Source organism: Phytophthora infestans, genomic scaffold (genome assembly GCF_000142945.1).
Source record: "Phytophthora infestans T30-4 supercont1.106 genomic scaffold, whole genome shotgun sequence".
Lineage (NCBI taxonomy): Eukaryota > Oomycota > Peronosporomycetes > Peronosporales > Peronosporaceae > Phytophthora > Phytophthora infestans.
The window spans coordinates 232,882-251,806 of NW_003303653.1; the positions used below are offsets into that span (position 1 = coordinate 232,882).

The window sequence follows — 18,925 nt, forward strand, 5'->3', positions numbered from 1 at the left end:
GGATCACTATCGAAGACTTTACTACCGGCTGTCTTGAGCGCAAGCGTTAACGGGCAATCGATGATGATAGTTGACATGCCTGGAACGCATGACACTCGAGGCCCATTTGCCGAGCTTGTTGCGCATTTTATATTAAACTGGCTCTTGGCAAATCACAAGAATGTGCAGTTCATCATCGTTGCAACACCTCCACAAGAACGCTCACAGGAAGTTAGACTGGCTGGCTCAGTCAACCGAGCTTGTGTCAGTGGGTCAAATACTGTTCTCGTGTTCACGAAGTGCGATGCTGACTTCGATCCGAGGATCGCCACTAAAATGAAGGCTATCTATCCCGAATATCGTGATATACCAGTCTTCGCCTTGCCTAGACCGAGGAAATTAGATAAAGAAGGACTCGACTATTCCTCCCCACTCGCGGAAATGAAGCTCAACGTGTTGCGAGCACTTGCTTCTCCAGCCAAACAAGCAAGCGCGTTTGCTGAACCCATCCCCGATACAGCTCAGCTTTTACTTCGTACTTTTTGCAAGAGAAACATCGAGCTCGCTCGTGACGCGCTATCGCAAGTGTTGGGTAGCCAATATAGTCCACAACAGTCCCGGTATACCATTTCTACCATATCGGAATTGCTAGCCATTTTGGAAAGCCATGACCTTCTCACGTTTGAGACTTTCGTTGGACAAATTGAGCGCTTTGTGCCACGGTCCAGCAGCATTAGTGGCGATTCTACAGTGCTGAGAGCTATAGAACGGCTGAAATTCATGGAAATGTGGTCTGAAAGTCCACTGATGCGTTGCAAAGGTGAATGGCTGTCTGCGAAGTGTCTTGGCAAACTGGAGCAGATCAAGCGCAACCTGAACAGTTTGAACTTGAACGTGCACAAATATCAAAACTTGGAGAGAAAAAGGAGAGAAAACACGATCGTGGTTAGTGGTTACTGTTTGCGGTTGACGAGCAGTTCTCGTCTTTATTCGACCCTTGAGGATTTTGTGAAGGCGACAAATTCGACCACGGAAGCCATTCCTACAGTGGTTTTAATCGGATTTAAAGCCATCACGATTACAGCTGAGCTTCGTGTTTGGGCCAACGTCGTAATTATCAGTCCGGAAGTCTGCATGGCGAAAATTGATTTGTCAGCTGAAGGTCAAGCACCGCCTCCTGTTCAGTTTTACGCTATACCTGGCCAGAGCGGAGTGCACGGTGTACCAGGTCGATCTGGTGGGATATTGACAATTATCTGTAACGAACTCGTTAACCCTCAGTTCATTCACCTCTCCGCGGGTCAACAAGGAGGTGATGGTCAGAATGGTAGCGACTCGATCAATGAATTTGACCTGGAAAGTGAAAGGCAGCGCTTCAGAACGGACGTGGGGTCAGCGCTAAATTCACTTACGTCACTAAAGGAATGGGAATCGGTTTCAAAATATCCATATCTTCCGTTCGGGTTGTACGTCAGCAAGTGGTCAAAGAGAGAGATGCCTCCCGATACCGGTCATATGGCTCTAACAGCAGTCGGTTCAGCGATAACGGCAAGTGGCGTAGCAGTAAGTGCTTGTCTTCCTTTATTAGCACCTATAGTCGCCCCAACAATGCTACCTGTCGGTACAGGGATGATTAGGAAAGGTATACAGAGGAATACTCAAGTAACACTTGAGCTTGAGCGCTCCATAAAGAAGGGCAAGGCAGCTGGTCGACCTGGAAGAGGGGGTTATGGTGGCTGCGGTGGGGAGTGTTATGTGGTAAAAGGTGGACACGAAGTCAGAACTCGCCGTGGTGCATCTGGCGAACAGGGGGAAAATGGGTTACCGGGCAAATCTTTGCAGACTCTTCTTCTGAAGGGCACAGTGACACAGGAGTACGGAATCTTTGGATGTCGCCAAGGGGAGCCTACAGTGGATATCGCCGCCGTCTTGATGAATGATGCTACATGTACAAATGTCCCTCGGTCAGGATTTAGTCCGGAACAACAGCAATCAACGATGAGAAACTCGTTACTTCGGAGAAGTGTAGTAGAAGGCTACTATGAAGAAGCTTTTGCGGAACTCAAGAAAACCTTTTCTCAGTGTGATTTCCCCGACGTTGAGATGCCGTGACCCGCAAATCACCCGCATATATCATTTTTCTGCATGTTTTTCTTGCCCCGTAGCGTAATATAAAACTTTTTCGAATTTCAAATTAACGCATTTTTCTTATTAGAGAAATTCGTTCAGTGATTTTTACCCTTAAAGTCTACATGGGCGCACCACTGGACGCAAGATCTGCGCTTTCGATGAAGACCCGGGGGATAATCCCTCGGGGATAATCTCGCCAGCTGTGCTGTTTTAGGCAGATCTGCTCCAAGACAGCGGATACTGGCACATAGAGGAAAAAATCTATAGAGAGTTTTCAGACCTGGGGCCTAGATTTTCCCGTATCTGGGCAAGATAGATTGGTGATGATACTTTCTATCATAAACTTCTAAAATCTTTCCAGCCATTTACACTGTTCGAAAACTATTAGAATTATTATTAGTGGCATGTATTAAATAAGCGTAAAAAACATCCCGGTGTCCCACATTGTGGCGGCTTTTGCTTTTCTTTAATCAGATTCTCAATCCCAACCTGAGCGTTTCTTCGTGCGTCCTCTGCACTATTTTCGACGATCTCGACGTCTCGACCAGACCGCAATTCTCCAGAACTCCCTGTCATGGCGCGGAACAAAGTACGGCCACAGGTGGACGCCCTCGATGGGCCAAATGAAGTGCTACTTGTGAGCGGCAGTGGCCCATCGTCGTCTGCCATCCCCACGTCCAAATTTCGACGCGTGCTACAGCGAGCAGTGCACGCGTATTGTCTCCACTTGTCCTGGGCCACTCGACAAACACTCATGATCGTGGCGAATCTCTTTGTGTTGCTTTACCTTTTTGTGACTATTCCATTCCGTGTGGCTTTTTACTACGATCCCTACGACGACAATCACTCGTGGACACAGGAACTCACAGTGCTTACTATTACCGACACTGTTGTTGACCTTGTTGGTCTCGTGCAATTTTTTTATTTCTTCGGGCGATGGAGACGCACACAATCATCTGTCATCTCAGTCAGATCAGTGGCCTCTACACGTAGATCGGAGACCAACACTCTGTCTCCAGCACCGTCACTAATCGAGCAACAACAACAAGGCAGAATCAAGTGGACAATCGCGACCATTCTGTCGGCATCTTCCCTGACTGAGACTGTTGTGTCGAAGAAAAAACAGTTGCGGTTAGAGTTAATGCTCGAGCTCGTTGCCCTCGTACCGGTGGAGATACTTCCAGCTACTATGGGGGCGTTCAACGTGTTGCATCTGGTGCGACTCACCAAGTTGTGTCGCCTCTACAAGTTGCGACGTTGCTTCGCTCGGATCGCAAAGATTTATTCTCATCATGCGTGGGCTCAGCAGCTCTCGTCTACGGGGGTCGATACGCTGGTAGGGACGATTGGGCTGTGTGCGGGAGTATGCCACTGGGTCGCGTGTGGATATATGCTCATTGCACATTTCCAGTGCGGCGTTACTCTTGAGTTCTGTCACCACGATGCAGAGACGAGCTGGGTCGTCCGAGATCGACTCTTTGGAGCTTCGGTTGGGCGAAAGTATGGACGTACCCTGTATTGGGCATCGCGAACATTGGTGTTGCTGGGGTACGACGATGTGACTCCGGTTTCCACTGCCGAAACACTTTACGTAGTGGCCGTCGTGCTGATGGGTGCGCTGTTTGGTTCGTCATTACTCGCTAATTTCCTGTTTCTATTTCGATTTCGCAACGCTCGATACGCTGCGTATACAACCCACGTCGACAACGCCCGAGAGTACATGCGCTCTCGGAATATCCCCCGACCTCTGAGACACCAAGTGACGGCGTTCTTCAGCTACTCGTGGAACGCGCACCACAGCTTGGATGGAGAGGAAGCGCTTCGCCTTATGCCCAAACATCTCCAGTCCAAGGTCGTGTCCACCATCAAGGCCAGTCGAATCAAACAAGTGTGCTTCCTCGCGAAGGAGAGCGTTGAATTTGCCAACATGTTAGCGCTGGCTCTCGTCCGACGGGTGTATTCTCCTGGCGATCAAATCATTGAGCCAAAGATCAACGCGGAAACGTTTTTTGTGATACGAGGCAAAGTGGTGGTGTCGAATTTCAACGGCTCAAACGCGAAGGAATTCTCAGCGGGGGATTTCTTTGCGGATGCGTGTTTGCTCGATCCAGAGCAGTACGAGCAGAAGGCTGTGGCCAAAACTTTCTGCGAGCTTTATGTGCTGGCCAAGAGCAAATTTGACCAGGCTCTAGCCGAGTTTTATCGTGGAAACGAGGCCGACGTGCGCTTGCGAATGACTGATACGCTCGACAAGTATCTTTTGCAACTTCAGAAGATGCAAAAGATGTTGGGACTGCAAGCCATTGGCGACGGAGGAAGCCGAAAGAAGCTCATGAGCTCCCATAGTCTCATCACCGACGAGAAGGTGGCAACTGAATCCGGACGAGGCCTCAATTGGCGTCTTCCAGGGTCCTACTTCAGTGTCGGATGGGACACGGCGCGTCTCGCAGCGACCATTTACGTTGCCTTTGAGGTTCCGTACTTTGCAGTCTTCATCTCAATGGGCGACGAAACCGACATCTTCATGGTGCAGCAGGACATCAGTCTGCGGTATGTGCTGACTGTTTTAATCGAAGTTCTGTTTGGAATTGATCTCATCCTCCGCGCACGGTATTTCGCCTATTTGGAGCCGAGTGTGATGCTCAATGTGGTGCAACCGAGTCTAATTTTCGATATGTACAAAGCCAACGGGTTTTATCTCGACGTACTAGCGTGGCTGCCCATGGGTCTTGTGCTAGATTTTCTACCTGCTTGCAGTATCCAGAGATATTCCGCATTCTTCCGCCTGCTACGCATGTTACGCATGCGATTGATCCCAAACTTACTGACCAGCCTGGCGGATTTCTACGGGTTGAGCTCCAAATTGCGCACTGTTGTCTTTTTGGTGCTTGGGGTTACCTTAACGTTGCATATGGTTGGGTGCGCGTGGTTCCTAATGACGCTAATTGGACAAGATAAGGATTCTCTTCTTGGAGACACGGCGGCGATGTCTGCATTGAGCCGCCCCGAGTGTCTCGAGCAAGCCTCGAAGCTCCACAACTGCACGTGGGTCATTTTTGACTGCTACTCGCACATTGGTGAGACTTTTCCTATCGAAAACCCAGACTCAATGTACCAGGCTTCCTTCGCTTATCTACGTTCGCTCTACTGGGCAGTTGTAACGCTGACAGCAGTGGGGTATGGAGACATTGTCGCTTATTCAACGGCGGAGAGTTATTTTGCAGCATTCTGGATTTTTGTTGGAGGGATTATCAACTTTGGAGTCGTAGGGGCGATGTCGAGTACCATTTCGACTGCGATGGCCCCCCATCACCACTACATGGAGAAGATCAATACGCTTAACCACGTCTTGGAGCGGATAGAGATCTCGGAACACTTGAGTGGAGAGATCCGACGCTTCTACCACCAACAATTCACTGGAAGAAAGCAACGCTACGAATCTCAGTTGCTGTCCCATTTACCCGATCAACTGTGTTACAAGATCTCGTCTCTCTTGCACTCGGAAGCTGTGAAATGTATCCCACTCTTTAACTCGGCGAGCTCGGGATTTCTCAAGGAAGTGACAGGGCAATTCCGTCACCGGAGCTACCAGAATGGCGAGACGATTTGTCTGGAGGGGGATGTGTGTCGGGATTTCTTCGTATTTTTGCACAACAGCAAGGTCAATTTGTTTTTTCGACTTCGCAAAGCTCCGGTACGTGCGCTATGTAACGGGGACAGCTATGGAGTGAACGAGCTCTTGTTAAGACGGCCGTATCCTGCCACTCTTCGTGCTGCGTCGCACGTCCAGGCTTCGGTCATGACGCGAGACCAATTCGACCTTATCCAACGTAAATTCTCTCGAGATGTTACGGATATGAAGCCTGAAGCCGAAATGTTACGAGCTCAGGAACAGAATCGACTTGAGCGTATCGTCGCCAATCTGGAGAAGCTCAAACTGCAGCCTCATTCCATGCACACCCCAACGCTCTTCTATCAACGCGATGCCGTTCTAGCTCCAAAAGGATCTCGACATCTCATTCGTGACGTCCATTCGTTGAGGGAATCTTTCACTGCAGCGTGGAATGCGCTCGTCACGTGCTGGAACGTCTACAACGCGTTCTTCGTCGTATTCCGCGTTTGTTTCCACCCGCATCTCCACTTTTCAACTGGGGCGAATACTCTGGTTTGGGTCGCTGACATCAGCTGTGATGTTTGCTTTGCGCTCGACATTTATCTTCGGTTGTATTACTTGGGGTGCCCTGAAGTCGGGGTGGAGAATCTGCTCGAACGGAAGGAGATTGACAAGCAGTATCGTCGCAGTTCGACGCTGAAGTGGGACATTCTGGCGTCTTTGCCAGTGTACACGCCATTTGCAAGCGGCTCATGGGCTGCCAACCTGTGCAGAGTGCCTCGCCTTGTGCGTTGCGTGGATCTATGGACGTACCTGGACGATGCAATTCTCCTCATCCAGCAGCACTTTGCGTCTCACAATGTATCGGCGTATCTGAGTCCTGTCAAGTTGCTGGTCATCTTGGTGCTCGTGGCTCACTATGTGGGCTGCATTTTCTTTTGGATCTCAGAGCGTGAATGCCAACACGTTGATAAATGCTGGGTGGACAACGATCATCTCCTCCATCAGTATCACCACTCACTGGAAATGCTGTACGCAAAGTCTTTTTACTGGGCTACGACGACACTGCTGCTGGTGGGATCTCGCGAGAGTACCCCTCGAGACATGGCTGGTACACTGTGGACAGGCTTCACGTGCTTGTGCTGTACGTTTATTATCGGGCACATTGTGGGTGAAATCTCGGAGCTGATCCTGAACTCGGGAAAGAAACCAAACATTACAAAAGCCACGTCGCGAGCTTCGAGAGTTTCGCGACGACTAACGAGCTGCCTCAGGCATTACGCGAGCGTGTCACGTATTTCTTCCGCGTGCAGTTCGAGCACACAAAAGGGAGCGACTTATTCTCTACAGTGCACGATCTGTCAGCCAACCTTCGTCTTAAGTTGATGCTCGAAATCTACGGCAGTTCCATCGCGAATCTCCCGATTTGTCGATATCTCACATCGTCACAAGTGAATAATCTCGCATTGCGATTAAAACCAGAGTTATTCATCCCAGGGGATGACATTTTAGTGGAAGGAACGTATGGGAGTCGCCTGTGCACGCTGCGTAAAGGGATGGCCGCTGCCTTCTGGACCAGATCAGTTGCCGCAGTGGCGATTCTAATGGAAGGCGCATTCTTTGGCGAGATCGCTTTCTTCCTCCCAAGCCAGAGGCGACTTGCGACTGTGAAAGCTACAACGTTCTGTGAAGTGCTGTCTGTGTCTAAGCACGACTGGAAAGAACTGTGGGCGAGTGGCGGCAATGCGGCCGACGATCGCGTCCAGAAGCACGCTCTCCACGCCATTCTTGGCTGGGTCGGTAGTCGGCTGCAACGGTATCAAAAGGCCACGCTTCGATCTGCCACTCGAGCAAAACACTTACTTTCTTCCACTCCCGAAGCGGAAAAGGCAACAGCCCAAGGTCGGTCAAACCACAAAGCTGCTGCTGGGGTGATACGAGCTGCCACCCCTCCACGACGAATGTCACAAGCTGAAGTCTGTCGATTATTTGCACACCCAGAGGTGCAGCTGTTGGAGACGAAAGCGGAGCATTTGTTGACGAAAAGCGACAAATGTGCTGAGAAATTCAGCCCAGTTATCGCTTCGATCCAAGCGCGAAGGTCGTCGTCGATACTAACCACAGTACGGCGCTCAATTACTCAGAGCAGGGATCGTACCACAACGTCTAAAAAGAGTCAGTGGAACAACGGCAACTCCGATGCTTCGTTTGAGAATAAAAAGTCTATGGGCGATACCACTGCGGACATTCGTCTTCTCCAATTCATCGTGGACTTGAACCCACTGAACAAACACGTGAGCAGCGGCTTGAGTATGGAACGTCTTCGTGCAGTGGAAGCTGAATGTTGGACACGCTTCGGCGTTCTCTCTGAAGCGCAACGTGCAGTCATGGGCCGTCTGGACGCATTAATTCCCTCAGAATCCAACCCAACAAGTCGACGTCCAGAAATCAAGACGTTGGCTGGTAGAAAGGGTAAACAACTGAAACTGGGCACCAGTTTTCGGTTGAAAAAAGGCAACATGGAGGCTGTCAGTGTGGCATCTCCACCAAAGAGCATCTCAAAGGCTGGGCAAGCACCGGTAGGCAATTTGAACAGACAGAAACGGCGCCGATTATCCGTGGCAATGGTAAATGAGCGACCTCACCCGTGTCCATCAAAACCCGACGTCGCGTCACCACCCGAGCGAAGATTGCGCTGCCATTCCTTGCCAGTAATCGCGACTGACTTCTTACGAGTCAGAAAACGCAATCGAGCCCCAAGGCAGTCAAAAACATCCGGGATTAACTTTGAGATCCTGCAGCGCTGCCAACGCCCGCAATACGCAGCTCAGTTGCACTGGTATCACCGCTATCAACAGTGGAGAGCTAGCTCCAAGCTATCGGTCATACCGGTACCCAAAGCTGTAGACACGAAGAAAAGCAGAGGTTCTGTTGTCTCTCCGACCGATGAAATGCAAACCCCAAACTTTCGCAACTTCCGACGCCCTCGTGGTGCTGCGATGGGGTCGGGATTGAACCTTCCAAGCCAGCGAGCTCTCTTCTCTGCCACCACTGACTTGCGATCGCTAGTTTTCATTCGGCGAGTCAAGGAACTGGGCAAGGTGTGGGATTTCCTCATGCTTGGGATGGCAGTCTATCATCTGACCGTCACTCCATTCAAGATCAGTTTTTCACCTGCGCTTATTGAATTGTCTGAGGAAACACTACAGTGTTGGTCGGCCATGGAGATGTTCTTGGACGTGTTGTGCGGGGTTGACGCTGTCTATCAGTTGCAGTGTGCTTCGGTGATGCAGAAGAATGTCTTCTCGGCCGCAAACTCGTCGAAAGGCGGTCTCGGCCACGCACTTACTGCTAACCCGGAACTGCGAGCGTATATTGTCGCGTTGCTACCCCTCGAGCTTCTCCTTCTTGCTACCAACGTGCGTGTACCCATTTCGAATTCTTCCGTATCGCACACTGATGCATCTTGGTGGACCACCCGCTGGCTTCTTCGAATGAATCGCATCTTGCTCCTTCGTCGAATCGGTCCATTGTCGGAGCAGCTCTTTCAGTTTATTGTACATGACCTCAAGCTTCCTATCAGCGAAGAACTGCTCTACTTTGCGAGAGGGGTATCGTCCTACCTTGCCACTGGTCATCTCCTCGCGTGCATTTGGTTCGTCACCAGTGAGACAGGCTTTCACCAGTATGGGACGTCATGGCTGGCCACTTCAGGCATGTTGACGTACATTTCGGACGGCGCGACAGTCGTGGAGCACACTGGTCGAATGCTAAGCCAGAGCGCAAGCACCTTCTCTTTGGAAAGTGTGTCACTTGTTCGGAAGTACCTTCGGTCGCTCTTGTTCTCGATCGAGTGCATCTCAACGCTGTTTTACGGCGATATCTTGTCGATGAACCCATTGGAGCTGGTGGCCGAGATTGCCATCACGTTCTGGAGTATCTACATCTACGGCGCGCTGGTTGGTGCCCAAGCTGAGCTGCTGGATGCACGTGCAAAACGAGAGGCCAAGTTCGAGCAGCGACTGGGAGAACTACACCACTACGTGCTGCAAAATGACGTTCCCAAGACTCTAAGACGGCAGATTAAAGCTTACTACGCTCGTCTGTGGGTTCGAGGGCGTGGCGAGAGCGAGTTCTCTTCGGTTAAAACGGTTTCGCGTGTCTTGTATGAAGACGTGGTTTCTACTGCGCTCCGTCACTTTGCTGCTCAAGTCAAGGCTTTCCGAGGGCTTGAAGACCATTTCTTACGAGCGTTGCTCGTCTGCTTGCAGTATGTCGTGTGTGACGAAAACGAAGAGATTGTCATGAAAGGTGATGTGGACCGAAGCATGTACTTTATCGCTCAGGGGCGAGTTCTAGTCAAGACGGACGCATCGGATGTTACTCGGGAGCGAGGCGAGTATTTCGGGGAGCTGACGCTGCTTTACGGTATCTCACGGCTGGAAACGTGCGTAGCTCTCACTGTAGCTGAGCTGTATCGACTGGATCACGAACCGTATGCGCGTCTGCTGCTAGAATTTCCAGAGTATCGAGCTCGCAACAGGCTTTCGTGGACTACAGTCGCAGAGCCCGAACGAGTAGCGCTTCAATCCCCTCCACGTCTACACCGAACACTTGCTTCCAGACCAAGTATCGCCAAAGTGGTGCCTACCACAGCCGAGAACTTGGAGGCCCGACTGCAGTTCTCGTTTGTACTGAGGTCGTCGATGAAAATGCTAGCGAACTTGCGGTCGCTGCATCCGCTGGAGGCAAAAGAGTTGATTCTCAAGTGTCGCGATGGGGCACGCAAACATTTGTTGCAATGTATCACGCCTGTCAACGGAAACAAGGAGAATTTTGGTTCTTCCGAGGGGCCCAAACGATGCCAGACGTTTGAAAATGGCCGCACGAATCGAGTCAAGTGGCATGTTGAGTAGAAAAGAAGTACAAGTGTTTATAAGGGCGTTTTACTTGTCTAGAGCTCTCTCGAACAGCTTCTTCAAAGTTTCCGTCCTCTGGTGTTCCGTGGGCCTTGATAGTTCTTCCACTACCGCTTCCATGTGTTTCAAACTGTCACTGTGGTGTTCGTGCAAACTCTTCTCCCGTGGTGTTGGGGGTGAGCTGTGAAAGCTGCGTACGGCGTCTTCCTCTTGTTCCAGTCGTGCTGTGGCAATGCCCAGTGCGGTCTTGAGCTGTCTGCGAGCACCATATCGACTTTTGAGATACAAATCCTTGGCCTCCAACGGGTCCACCTTGTTAAGCCTCGACAACAAATCCATGGCGGAGCGGTAGATATACGACTGTGGCAATTGAGCGTCGATTCGCTCAGCGTTAACCGCGATGCTCTCCCTGTTCAATAGCGTCGGTACTTGACTCGAAGGTCCTTGTAAACCAGGATTTCTAGCTTTCCCACATTGTTTAAAGCAGCGTAAAGCCTCCTCGATGATGGAGCGTTCCTTGCTCGAGCCAGTGGAGATGGTGGTCCACGACAGTTTATTCCGCGCTCGATACTCTGGGAACTCGAGCAGTAGACGCTCGTAGGGCTCGTGATCTAACCGATACATCTCCGTTACTGTCACTGCCGCACACGTTTCTAATCGAGAAATCCCGTACAAAAGCGCCAGCTCCCCGAAGAACTCGCCATGTTCACGAATCGTTTCACTGCTGCCCATTTTGACTGCAACTCGCCCTTGTGCAATGAAATACATGCTGCGATCCATATCCCCGAGCACGAAAACCTCCTCTCTTGCAGAGCACACGACGTAGTGCAGGCAGACAAGTAAGGCACGCAGAAACTGATCGTCCAGTCCTCGGAATGCTGCCACCTGCCCTGCGAAGCCACGCAATGTAGCCATCACGACGTCTTTATACAGAGACCGAGAGACGTGAGCTACCGCAGCAAACTCAGCTTCTCCCTTACGACGAGCCCACAGACGCGCATAGTAAACCTTGATCTGTCGCTTAATCGCCTTGGGCACGTCGTTGTGGACCAGATAATGATGCAGCTCTCCTAGCGTTTGCTCAAACGCAGCCTCGCGCTTAGCACGTGCATCCAAGAGTTCTCCCTGTGCACCGACCAGCGCGCCGTAGATGTAAATGGCCCAAAGTGTGATCGCGATTTCCGCTACCAACTCCAAAGGGTTCATGGAGAGAATGTCGCCGTAGAAGAGCGTGGAAATGCACTCCATCGAGAAGAGCAAGGAGCGAAGATACTTACGAGACACAGAGATGGCCTCGAGTGAAAAGGAACCGACCGCTTCGCTAAGCCTTCGCTCGGTTTCTTCGGCGTGTTCAGCCTCTTTGATGTACGTTAACATGCCCGATGTCGCGAGCCACGACGTCCCATAACGATGGAAGCCCACGTAGCTCGTGAGATACCACATACAAGCTAGCAAATGTCCCATAGTCAGATAGGATAACAGTCTCTTGAGGAAGTAGAGAACTTCCTCGTCGACCTGCGCCTTGCGGTCATAGATCAGAAACTGGAAAAGCTGCTCCGTTAGAAGTTCAATACGACTGGCGAGAAGCACCCGATTCATCCGTAAAATCCATCGAGAGGTCCACCAGGAAACACGAGTCGCTTCTGCGCGAGCTAGAGGCATTCGTACATCGGTACCGAATAAAAGCAGTTCGAGCGGCAGCATTGCAGCAATATAGGTTCGTAACGCTGGATTTGACGTCAGTGCTCGTCGAATTCCTGGCTGCCGTGAGCTTGCCACTGCAGAGACGCCACTTTCTCGTGTCGTGGAGCTATACCAGAGTTTGTAGCCCACGTCAAATAAGCACAGTAAGTCCATGAAAATCTCGAATCCTGACCATCCACGCAGAGCAGCATCGGATAACTCAGCAAGGTCGGGCGAGAAGCACACCTTGAAAGGTGTGATAATTGAGTGGTAAACTGCTACGATGAGCATCGCCAGATCCCACAATCTCGCCATTAGCTGGACATCTCTAATGAATTTCTTCGCCTTGAGTTCAGTTTTGGCCATGTGGAGAGCTTGCTGACTCGCCAGTTGGAGTCGAGATCCCATTGCAGCTGATCTGTCGGTCAGCGTCGAAGCTGTTCGTGGTATGGCATCACTCAGAATGCGAGGAGAGCTCATGTGCTGATGCTCGGGTGAAACTGTGGCTTGCTTGCGGTCCTTCCACGCTCGGTATCGTTGGAGCAATTGTAGCTGCATTGAATGCTGAGGCCGCTGCGAGCGCTGGAGCGTCTCAAAGTCAAATCCTAGCTGCGTATTGTTCACTGCCAAGTAGCTGGTGTCATTGCGACGCATTTCATCGAAGAACTCGCGTCCAAACTGCGGCAACGAGTGACAACGCACCATCCTCGAAAGTCTCGCAGTTTGATCGGATTGTGGTACGTCGCGGGACTCCTGGGCTTGGATAGACATCCTGCGATTACGGAGACCACCGAAATTATCTTTGGAGAATAGAGAGCTCAGTCTCGGGGCGGCTGCTACAGCTACTGCCTTCCACTTGTTGGCTGCTTTTGGCCCACTCCCTCTTCGGTTTGAAGCCGCCGCCACTAGCTCGTCTACGCTATGCTTTCGACTTGAAATCTCATCGTATCGAAGTGAACGCGTCCGATGAAGTGTGATATTCTTTGCTGGCTGGATCTTGACTGGGGAGCGCTGGTCTGCAGACGCAGAGGCACTGGACGATTGTGTGAAGATCGTGTCGCTTGGCGCGAGCTCCTCTAGCAGTCTACTGACCCCGTATTGAGCCACTGCAAGAAGCTTGCAACGCGTCCAGCACTCCTTCTCAATCCCTCGCACATGCTCGTCCGAGAGAACATCGCGCACATACTTGTTGATCGGATTGGTGTCAATCATAAACTGCACTAAGCGAATGTCTAGTGTGGTCACACTGTTGCTCCGAGCGAGAGGCACAGCTGTGTCGCCTACCATGCTCCGATAAACTCCTGATACCCCACTGGAGTTCCCTCGACTTCGACTGTGCGAGACGCTACTGCGAAGGCTTCTTGCTGACATTATTGAAGAAGTTCGTCGAGGAGTGTGCAAAGCTTCAATCGCTGGATGGAATTGTTTGGCACACTTGTCAGTTTTGGCTTGGAGATATTTCGTTTTCCTCTCCAGAATTTGCATTTCAGAGGCTACAGACGACCGTCTGGTGTCCACAGATGACGTAGCCGACGCGTACCTTGGCGGAGAAGTGAGGTTTGTTAGCGTTGAGACGCCTACGTCACTGCTCTCTCTGTGGTTCAGTAGCACAGCAGATAATCTGGTTTTCGCTTTTGCGGTCCCTGCAGCAGCTGCGGCCGTCGAGTGCAGCGAGTGACGAGAAGATAGCAGACGTTTGGCTTTACTAGCAGCATGCAGACTAGCTCGTTGATAGCGCAGCAGACGAACGCGAACCCAGTGGAATATGGCGTGCTGTGCATGTTTCTGGATCTGAAGATCCGACATATCGCCAGTGGAAGTCCACAATTCCTGCCAATCGTGTTTCGAGACAAACAGCACTTCACACGCAGTTGTCGCACGCACAGTTGCAAGTCTCCGTTGACCCGACAGAAAGAACGCAACTTCACCAAACAGCGCGCCCTCCATCAGGATAGCTACACTTGTAGCCGAGTGGGTCCAGAAGGCGGCAGCTATTCCTCTACGAAGCGTACACAGCCGACTCCCGAACGTGCCCTCGACTAGAATGTTATCGCCTGGGATGAAGATTTCGGACTTCAGTCGAATGGCTAGATTGTTGATTTGCGCCGACGTGAGGAAGCGACTGATTGGCAGTAACTTGATGGAGTCGCCGTAGATTTCGAGCATGAGTTTGAGCCGTAGATTAGCCGACAGGTCATGTACTGTGTGGTGCAAGTCGGATCCTTTGGAATGCTCGAATTGCTCTCGAAAGAAAAACCCAACGCGTTTCCGTAGGCCATCAGACAGTTCGTGCTCCTTCGCAAAGCCATCGAAGCTCGTGATTCGACTCTTGTAGTGCTTTACTTCTTTCCCAAGCTCGAGGATCAGTTCGGATATTTCTCCCACGACGTGTCCAATGATAAATGTGCATAGCAAACACGTCAAGCCCGTCCATACCGTGCCAGCCGTGTCACGAGGAACACTCTCACGAGACCCCACCAGCAGTAACGTCGTGATAGCCCAGTAAAAAGACTTTGCGTACAGCATCAACACCGAGTGGTGGTACTGGTGCAGCATATGGTCATTTTTGACCCAGCACTTTTGAACGTGCTCACACTCATGCTCTGAGATCCAGAAGAAGATGCAGCCTACGTAGTGGGCCACCAGCACCAAGATGATCATGAGCTTCAGAGGACTCAGATACGCCGATACACTGTGAGACGCGAAGTGCTGCTGGATCAGAATGATGGCATCATCCAGATATGACCACAAATCGACACAGCGGACAAGACGTGGCAGTCTGCACAGACTGGCAACCAGCGATCCGCTAGCAAATGGCGCGTAGATTGGCACTGACGCTAACATGTCCCACTTGAGTGTCATACTCCGACGGTACTGCTTGTCCATCTCTTTCCGCTCGACGAGATTCTCCAAACCGACATCAGGGCACTCGAAGTAGTAAAGCCGAAGGTAAATATCCAGCGCAAAGCAAATATCGCAACAAATGTCGGCGATCCAAACAGCAGCATTCGCCCCACTTGAAAAGTGAAGATGCGAGTGGAAACAGATGCGGACGATGACGAAGATGGTGTTGTACACGTTGCACAGCACGACGATTGTCTTCCAGAGACTTGAAAGGAGTTCGCGTGTGGCGTTGACGTCCCTCGCCACTTTGCTGTCTTTGGCTCCACTAACTGCGCTTGCTGTCGACGGATCGCCCTGGTAAAACAGAGTTGACGTCGACATTATGTGTGGCTGAAGCTTGAGCTTCTCGAGGTTGCGCACAATACGTCGCATGTTCTTCTGCTGTTCGGTCCAGAGCGTTTGTGCTTCTTCCTTCATATCCTTAAGATCGTCGTCGAATTTGCGTTGGACGACGTCGAATTGTTCACGAGTCATGACCGAAGCGTGCACTAGCGAGGCGGCCGTGAGGGTAGCGGGGTGGGGGCGTCGCAGCAAGAAAGCCAGAACGCCAAAGCTGTCGCCTTCATGAAGACCACGAATCGGCACCTTTCTAGACCTGAAGAACACGTTGACTTTACTGCCATGCAATAGCACGAAGAATTCTCGACAGACATCCCCCTCCAGACAAATCGAGTCGCCGTTCTGATAGATCCGATGACGAAATTTACCTGTCACTTCCTTTAGAAACTCGATGCTGGCCGAGTCGAAGAGCGCCACACTTTTCACCGATTCCGAGTGCAGTAAAGACGATATTTCGTAGCAGAGTTGATCGGGTAAATGCGAGAGTAACTGCGACTCGTAGGCTTGCTTGCGTCCAGTAAAAGCGTGGTGGTAAAAGCGACGAATCTCGGCGCTGAGTTTCTCGGAGATGTCCAGGCGCTCCAGCACGCTGTTCAGCGAGTTAAGCTTCTCCATATGATGATGGTGAGGCGCCATGGCATTGGAAATAGTACTCGACATGGCCCCCACGACTCCAAAATTGATGATCCCGCCGACAAATATCCAGAACGCGGCGAAGAAACTCTCTGCAGTCGAATACGCGACAATGTCACCATAGCCAACGGCCGTCAACGTCACAATGGCCCAGTACACGGAGCGCATATACGCGAATGAGGCCTGATACATGGAATCTGGATTCTCGGCTGGGAAATCGCCACCGATATGAGCGTAGCAGTCGAATGTTACCCACGAGCAGTTGTCGAACAGTGCTGAGTGTTTTAAACATTCCGGGCGTGACAATTCCGTTAGCACGCCTTTATCCGCATGCTTCGCAGTTCCAATTTCCGACATCCAGGCCATCTCAAACCACACACACCCAACAACATGGAGCATGAACGTGACTCCTAGTAGTAAAGAAATGACAAGGTGGGCCTTCGAGCTGATGCTGTAGTAGTCGCAGATATTCCACAGTAGCTCCGGGACCTTCCGCACTCGTAGAAGTCGAAGTAAGCGAAGCATCCACGAGTATTTCTGGTCTGATGCCGTAGCTAAAGACTCTAAGATCACCCCCACTGGCAGCCACGCGATTAGATCGGGATAGAATCCATTCGCTTTGTAGGCAGAGAAAATGAGCTGCGGGTCTTCCACTGGGAGCATCACGATAGGGTCCAAGTGCGCGAAATGACGCGATCGCAACACGAGATCCACGCCGAAAAGCACTTCAATCACCAACGCGAGGGAGTATCTCAACCCAAACTCAGGCTGCTCCACGAACATTTGCTGCTCGTCGGTCATCGAGATGAAAACGGAAAAGTACGGCACCTCGAACGCAATGAAGACGATCGATAACAGGCGCACCGCATCCCAGTGGATACGAAACACAGAGCCTGGCAGCCTCCAGCCGACGCCGCGTCTACGACTATGTGAACCTGCAGTCGCCGTCATGCTGTCCGGATCCTCGGCACGCCGAGAGCTTACAGCTCTGTTTCGAGCACCCAACAGCTTTTTCGTCTTACGAAGCTGCGTCGTGTATTTTTCAAGCGCTTCTGCCATCCCCGCTCGTATTTCGCCCTCGTTGTTCCGATAGAATCCGCTCATAGCGTCGTCAAACTTGCTTTTCGCCAGCACGTACAGCTCACAAAAAGTCTTGGCGACGGCCTTCTCCAAGAACGTCTCTGGAGAGAGGAGACAGGAGTCAGCGAAAAAGTCTCCCGTTTGACACTCTCTTGAGTTTGATCCTTTGAAAGAAGATAGCACCACTGTGCCGCGGATGACGAAGAACATTTGGGCGTTGAACTTGGGCTCGATTATCTGGTCAGCCGGCGAATACACGCGTCGAACAAGAGCGGCTGCCAGGAGGTTGATAAACTCGACGCTTTCCTTCGCCAAGAAGCAAACCTGCTTGATCCGACTCGCTTTCAGCGTCGAGACAACCTTCGACTGCAGATGCTTGGGCATCAAACGCAGCGCTTCTTCGCTGTCCAGACTGCGGTGGGTATTCCACGCGTAGCTCAAGTACGCGATCACTTGTCGTCGGACGGCACGCGGGATGTTCTGGGAGCGCATGTACTCTCGCGCGTTGTCCACGTGTGTTGAGAAAGCAGCATACCGTGCGTTCCGAAGCCGAAAGATGAAGAGAAACGTCGCTAGCAAGGACGACCCGAAGAGCGCCCCCAGCAGCGTCGCGGCCAGCGCGTAGATTGTCTCGGCGTCAGACACTGGCGTCACATCGTCATACCCCAGTAACACCAGAGTTCGAGACGCCCAGTAGAGCGTACGAGCATACTTACGAGCCACCGAGGCGCCAAAAAGACGGTCCCGAACAGCCCAGCTCGTTTCCACGTGCTCGTCGCAGGCCTCAAGCGAGACTCCACACTGCGCATGAGCCATCAGCATGTACCCACAAGCGACATAGTGACACAGACCAGCACAGAGGCCAATATTCCTTACAAGACTGGCGATACCGGTAGAAGATAAATGCTGCACCCATGTCCGGTCGGAGTAAATACTGGCGAATCGCTCCAAGCAGTGGCGCAGTTTATACAGACGACAGAGCTTGGTAATCCGCACTACATGCAGTGCGTTGAAGGTTCCTGAGGCGTACGGTACGACCTCCACAGGCAGCAGTGCCACCACTTCTAATACCAACCGAAACTTCGTAGTTCTCACAAAATTTCGCTCAGCGTTTCTGTCGTCCACGGGGTTGCCATGTAGCTCGGCTGATTGTCCGATGGATGCCAAGGTCCACTCGGTTTTCCTTCGATGTGCGGTACTGAACGACGATGAGCGCATGAGCCTCCTCGAGGCCTGTTGCAGACTGGCGCTTTTACTCGCGTCGAAACTGGCGAATCGCGGTCCGAAAACTTTCTTTTGCAGTCGATAAAAGCGTAAAAACTCTAATATCCCGATAAAATCTGCGACTGCATCCAAAACGGCAAACACACGGAGCTCCTCCGTCCAGTGGTGAGTGATGGTCTCTCCAGTGTCGTAGTAGAAGGCAATGCGGAACGGAATCGTTAAGAAAATGTAGAGGATCGCACAGAGACTGACGCTCGAGCGGATGGTCTGTCGTGTGGTCCACGAGAGTTTCTCGTACGCAGTCTCAAAGGGCCATCGTCGATTATGTCGAGGGTGGCGAGAGATTGCGGGCTTGGGTCGGATCTCTTGGGTCGCCACGGACGGCCCGTTGCTCGAGAGCAGCGTGGGCCCGCCACTGACG

At 51.6% G+C, this 18,925-nt stretch overlaps 3 protein-coding genes across 3 annotated transcripts; 2 read left to right on the forward strand and 1 right to left on the reverse strand.

The window, feature by feature from the left end:
* Positions 1–3,250: 3,250 nt before the first annotated feature.
* Positions 3,251–7,784, forward strand: PITG_20109 (Voltage-gated Ion Channel (VIC) Superfamily; the record flags this gene model as incomplete). The annotated part of the gene is made up of 3 exons (XM_002896070.1): positions 3,251–6,866; positions 6,908–7,624; positions 7,741–7,784. 3 exons carry the CDS (start codon positions 3,251–3,253, stop codon positions 7,782–7,784), a joined length of 4,377 nt encoding a protein of 1,458 aa, XP_002896116.1.
* Positions 7,785–8,673: 889 nt separating this feature from the next.
* Positions 8,674–10,420, forward strand: PITG_20110 (uncharacterized protein; the record flags this gene model as incomplete). The annotated part of the gene is made up of 2 exons (XM_002896071.1): positions 8,674–10,281; positions 10,364–10,420. 2 exons carry the CDS (start codon positions 8,674–8,676, stop codon positions 10,418–10,420), a joined length of 1,665 nt encoding a protein of 554 aa, XP_002896117.1.
* Positions 10,421–10,668: 248 nt separating this feature from the next.
* Positions 10,669–17,151, reverse strand: PITG_20111 (Voltage-gated Ion Channel (VIC) Superfamily; the record flags this gene model as incomplete). The annotated part of the gene is made up of 5 exons (XM_002896072.1): positions 10,669–11,069; positions 11,115–13,082; positions 13,359–13,817; positions 13,911–15,433; positions 15,533–17,151. 5 exons carry the CDS (start codon positions 17,149–17,151, stop codon positions 10,669–10,671), a joined length of 5,970 nt encoding a protein of 1,989 aa, XP_002896118.1.
* Between the last annotated feature and the right edge of the window lie 1,774 nt (positions 17,152–18,925).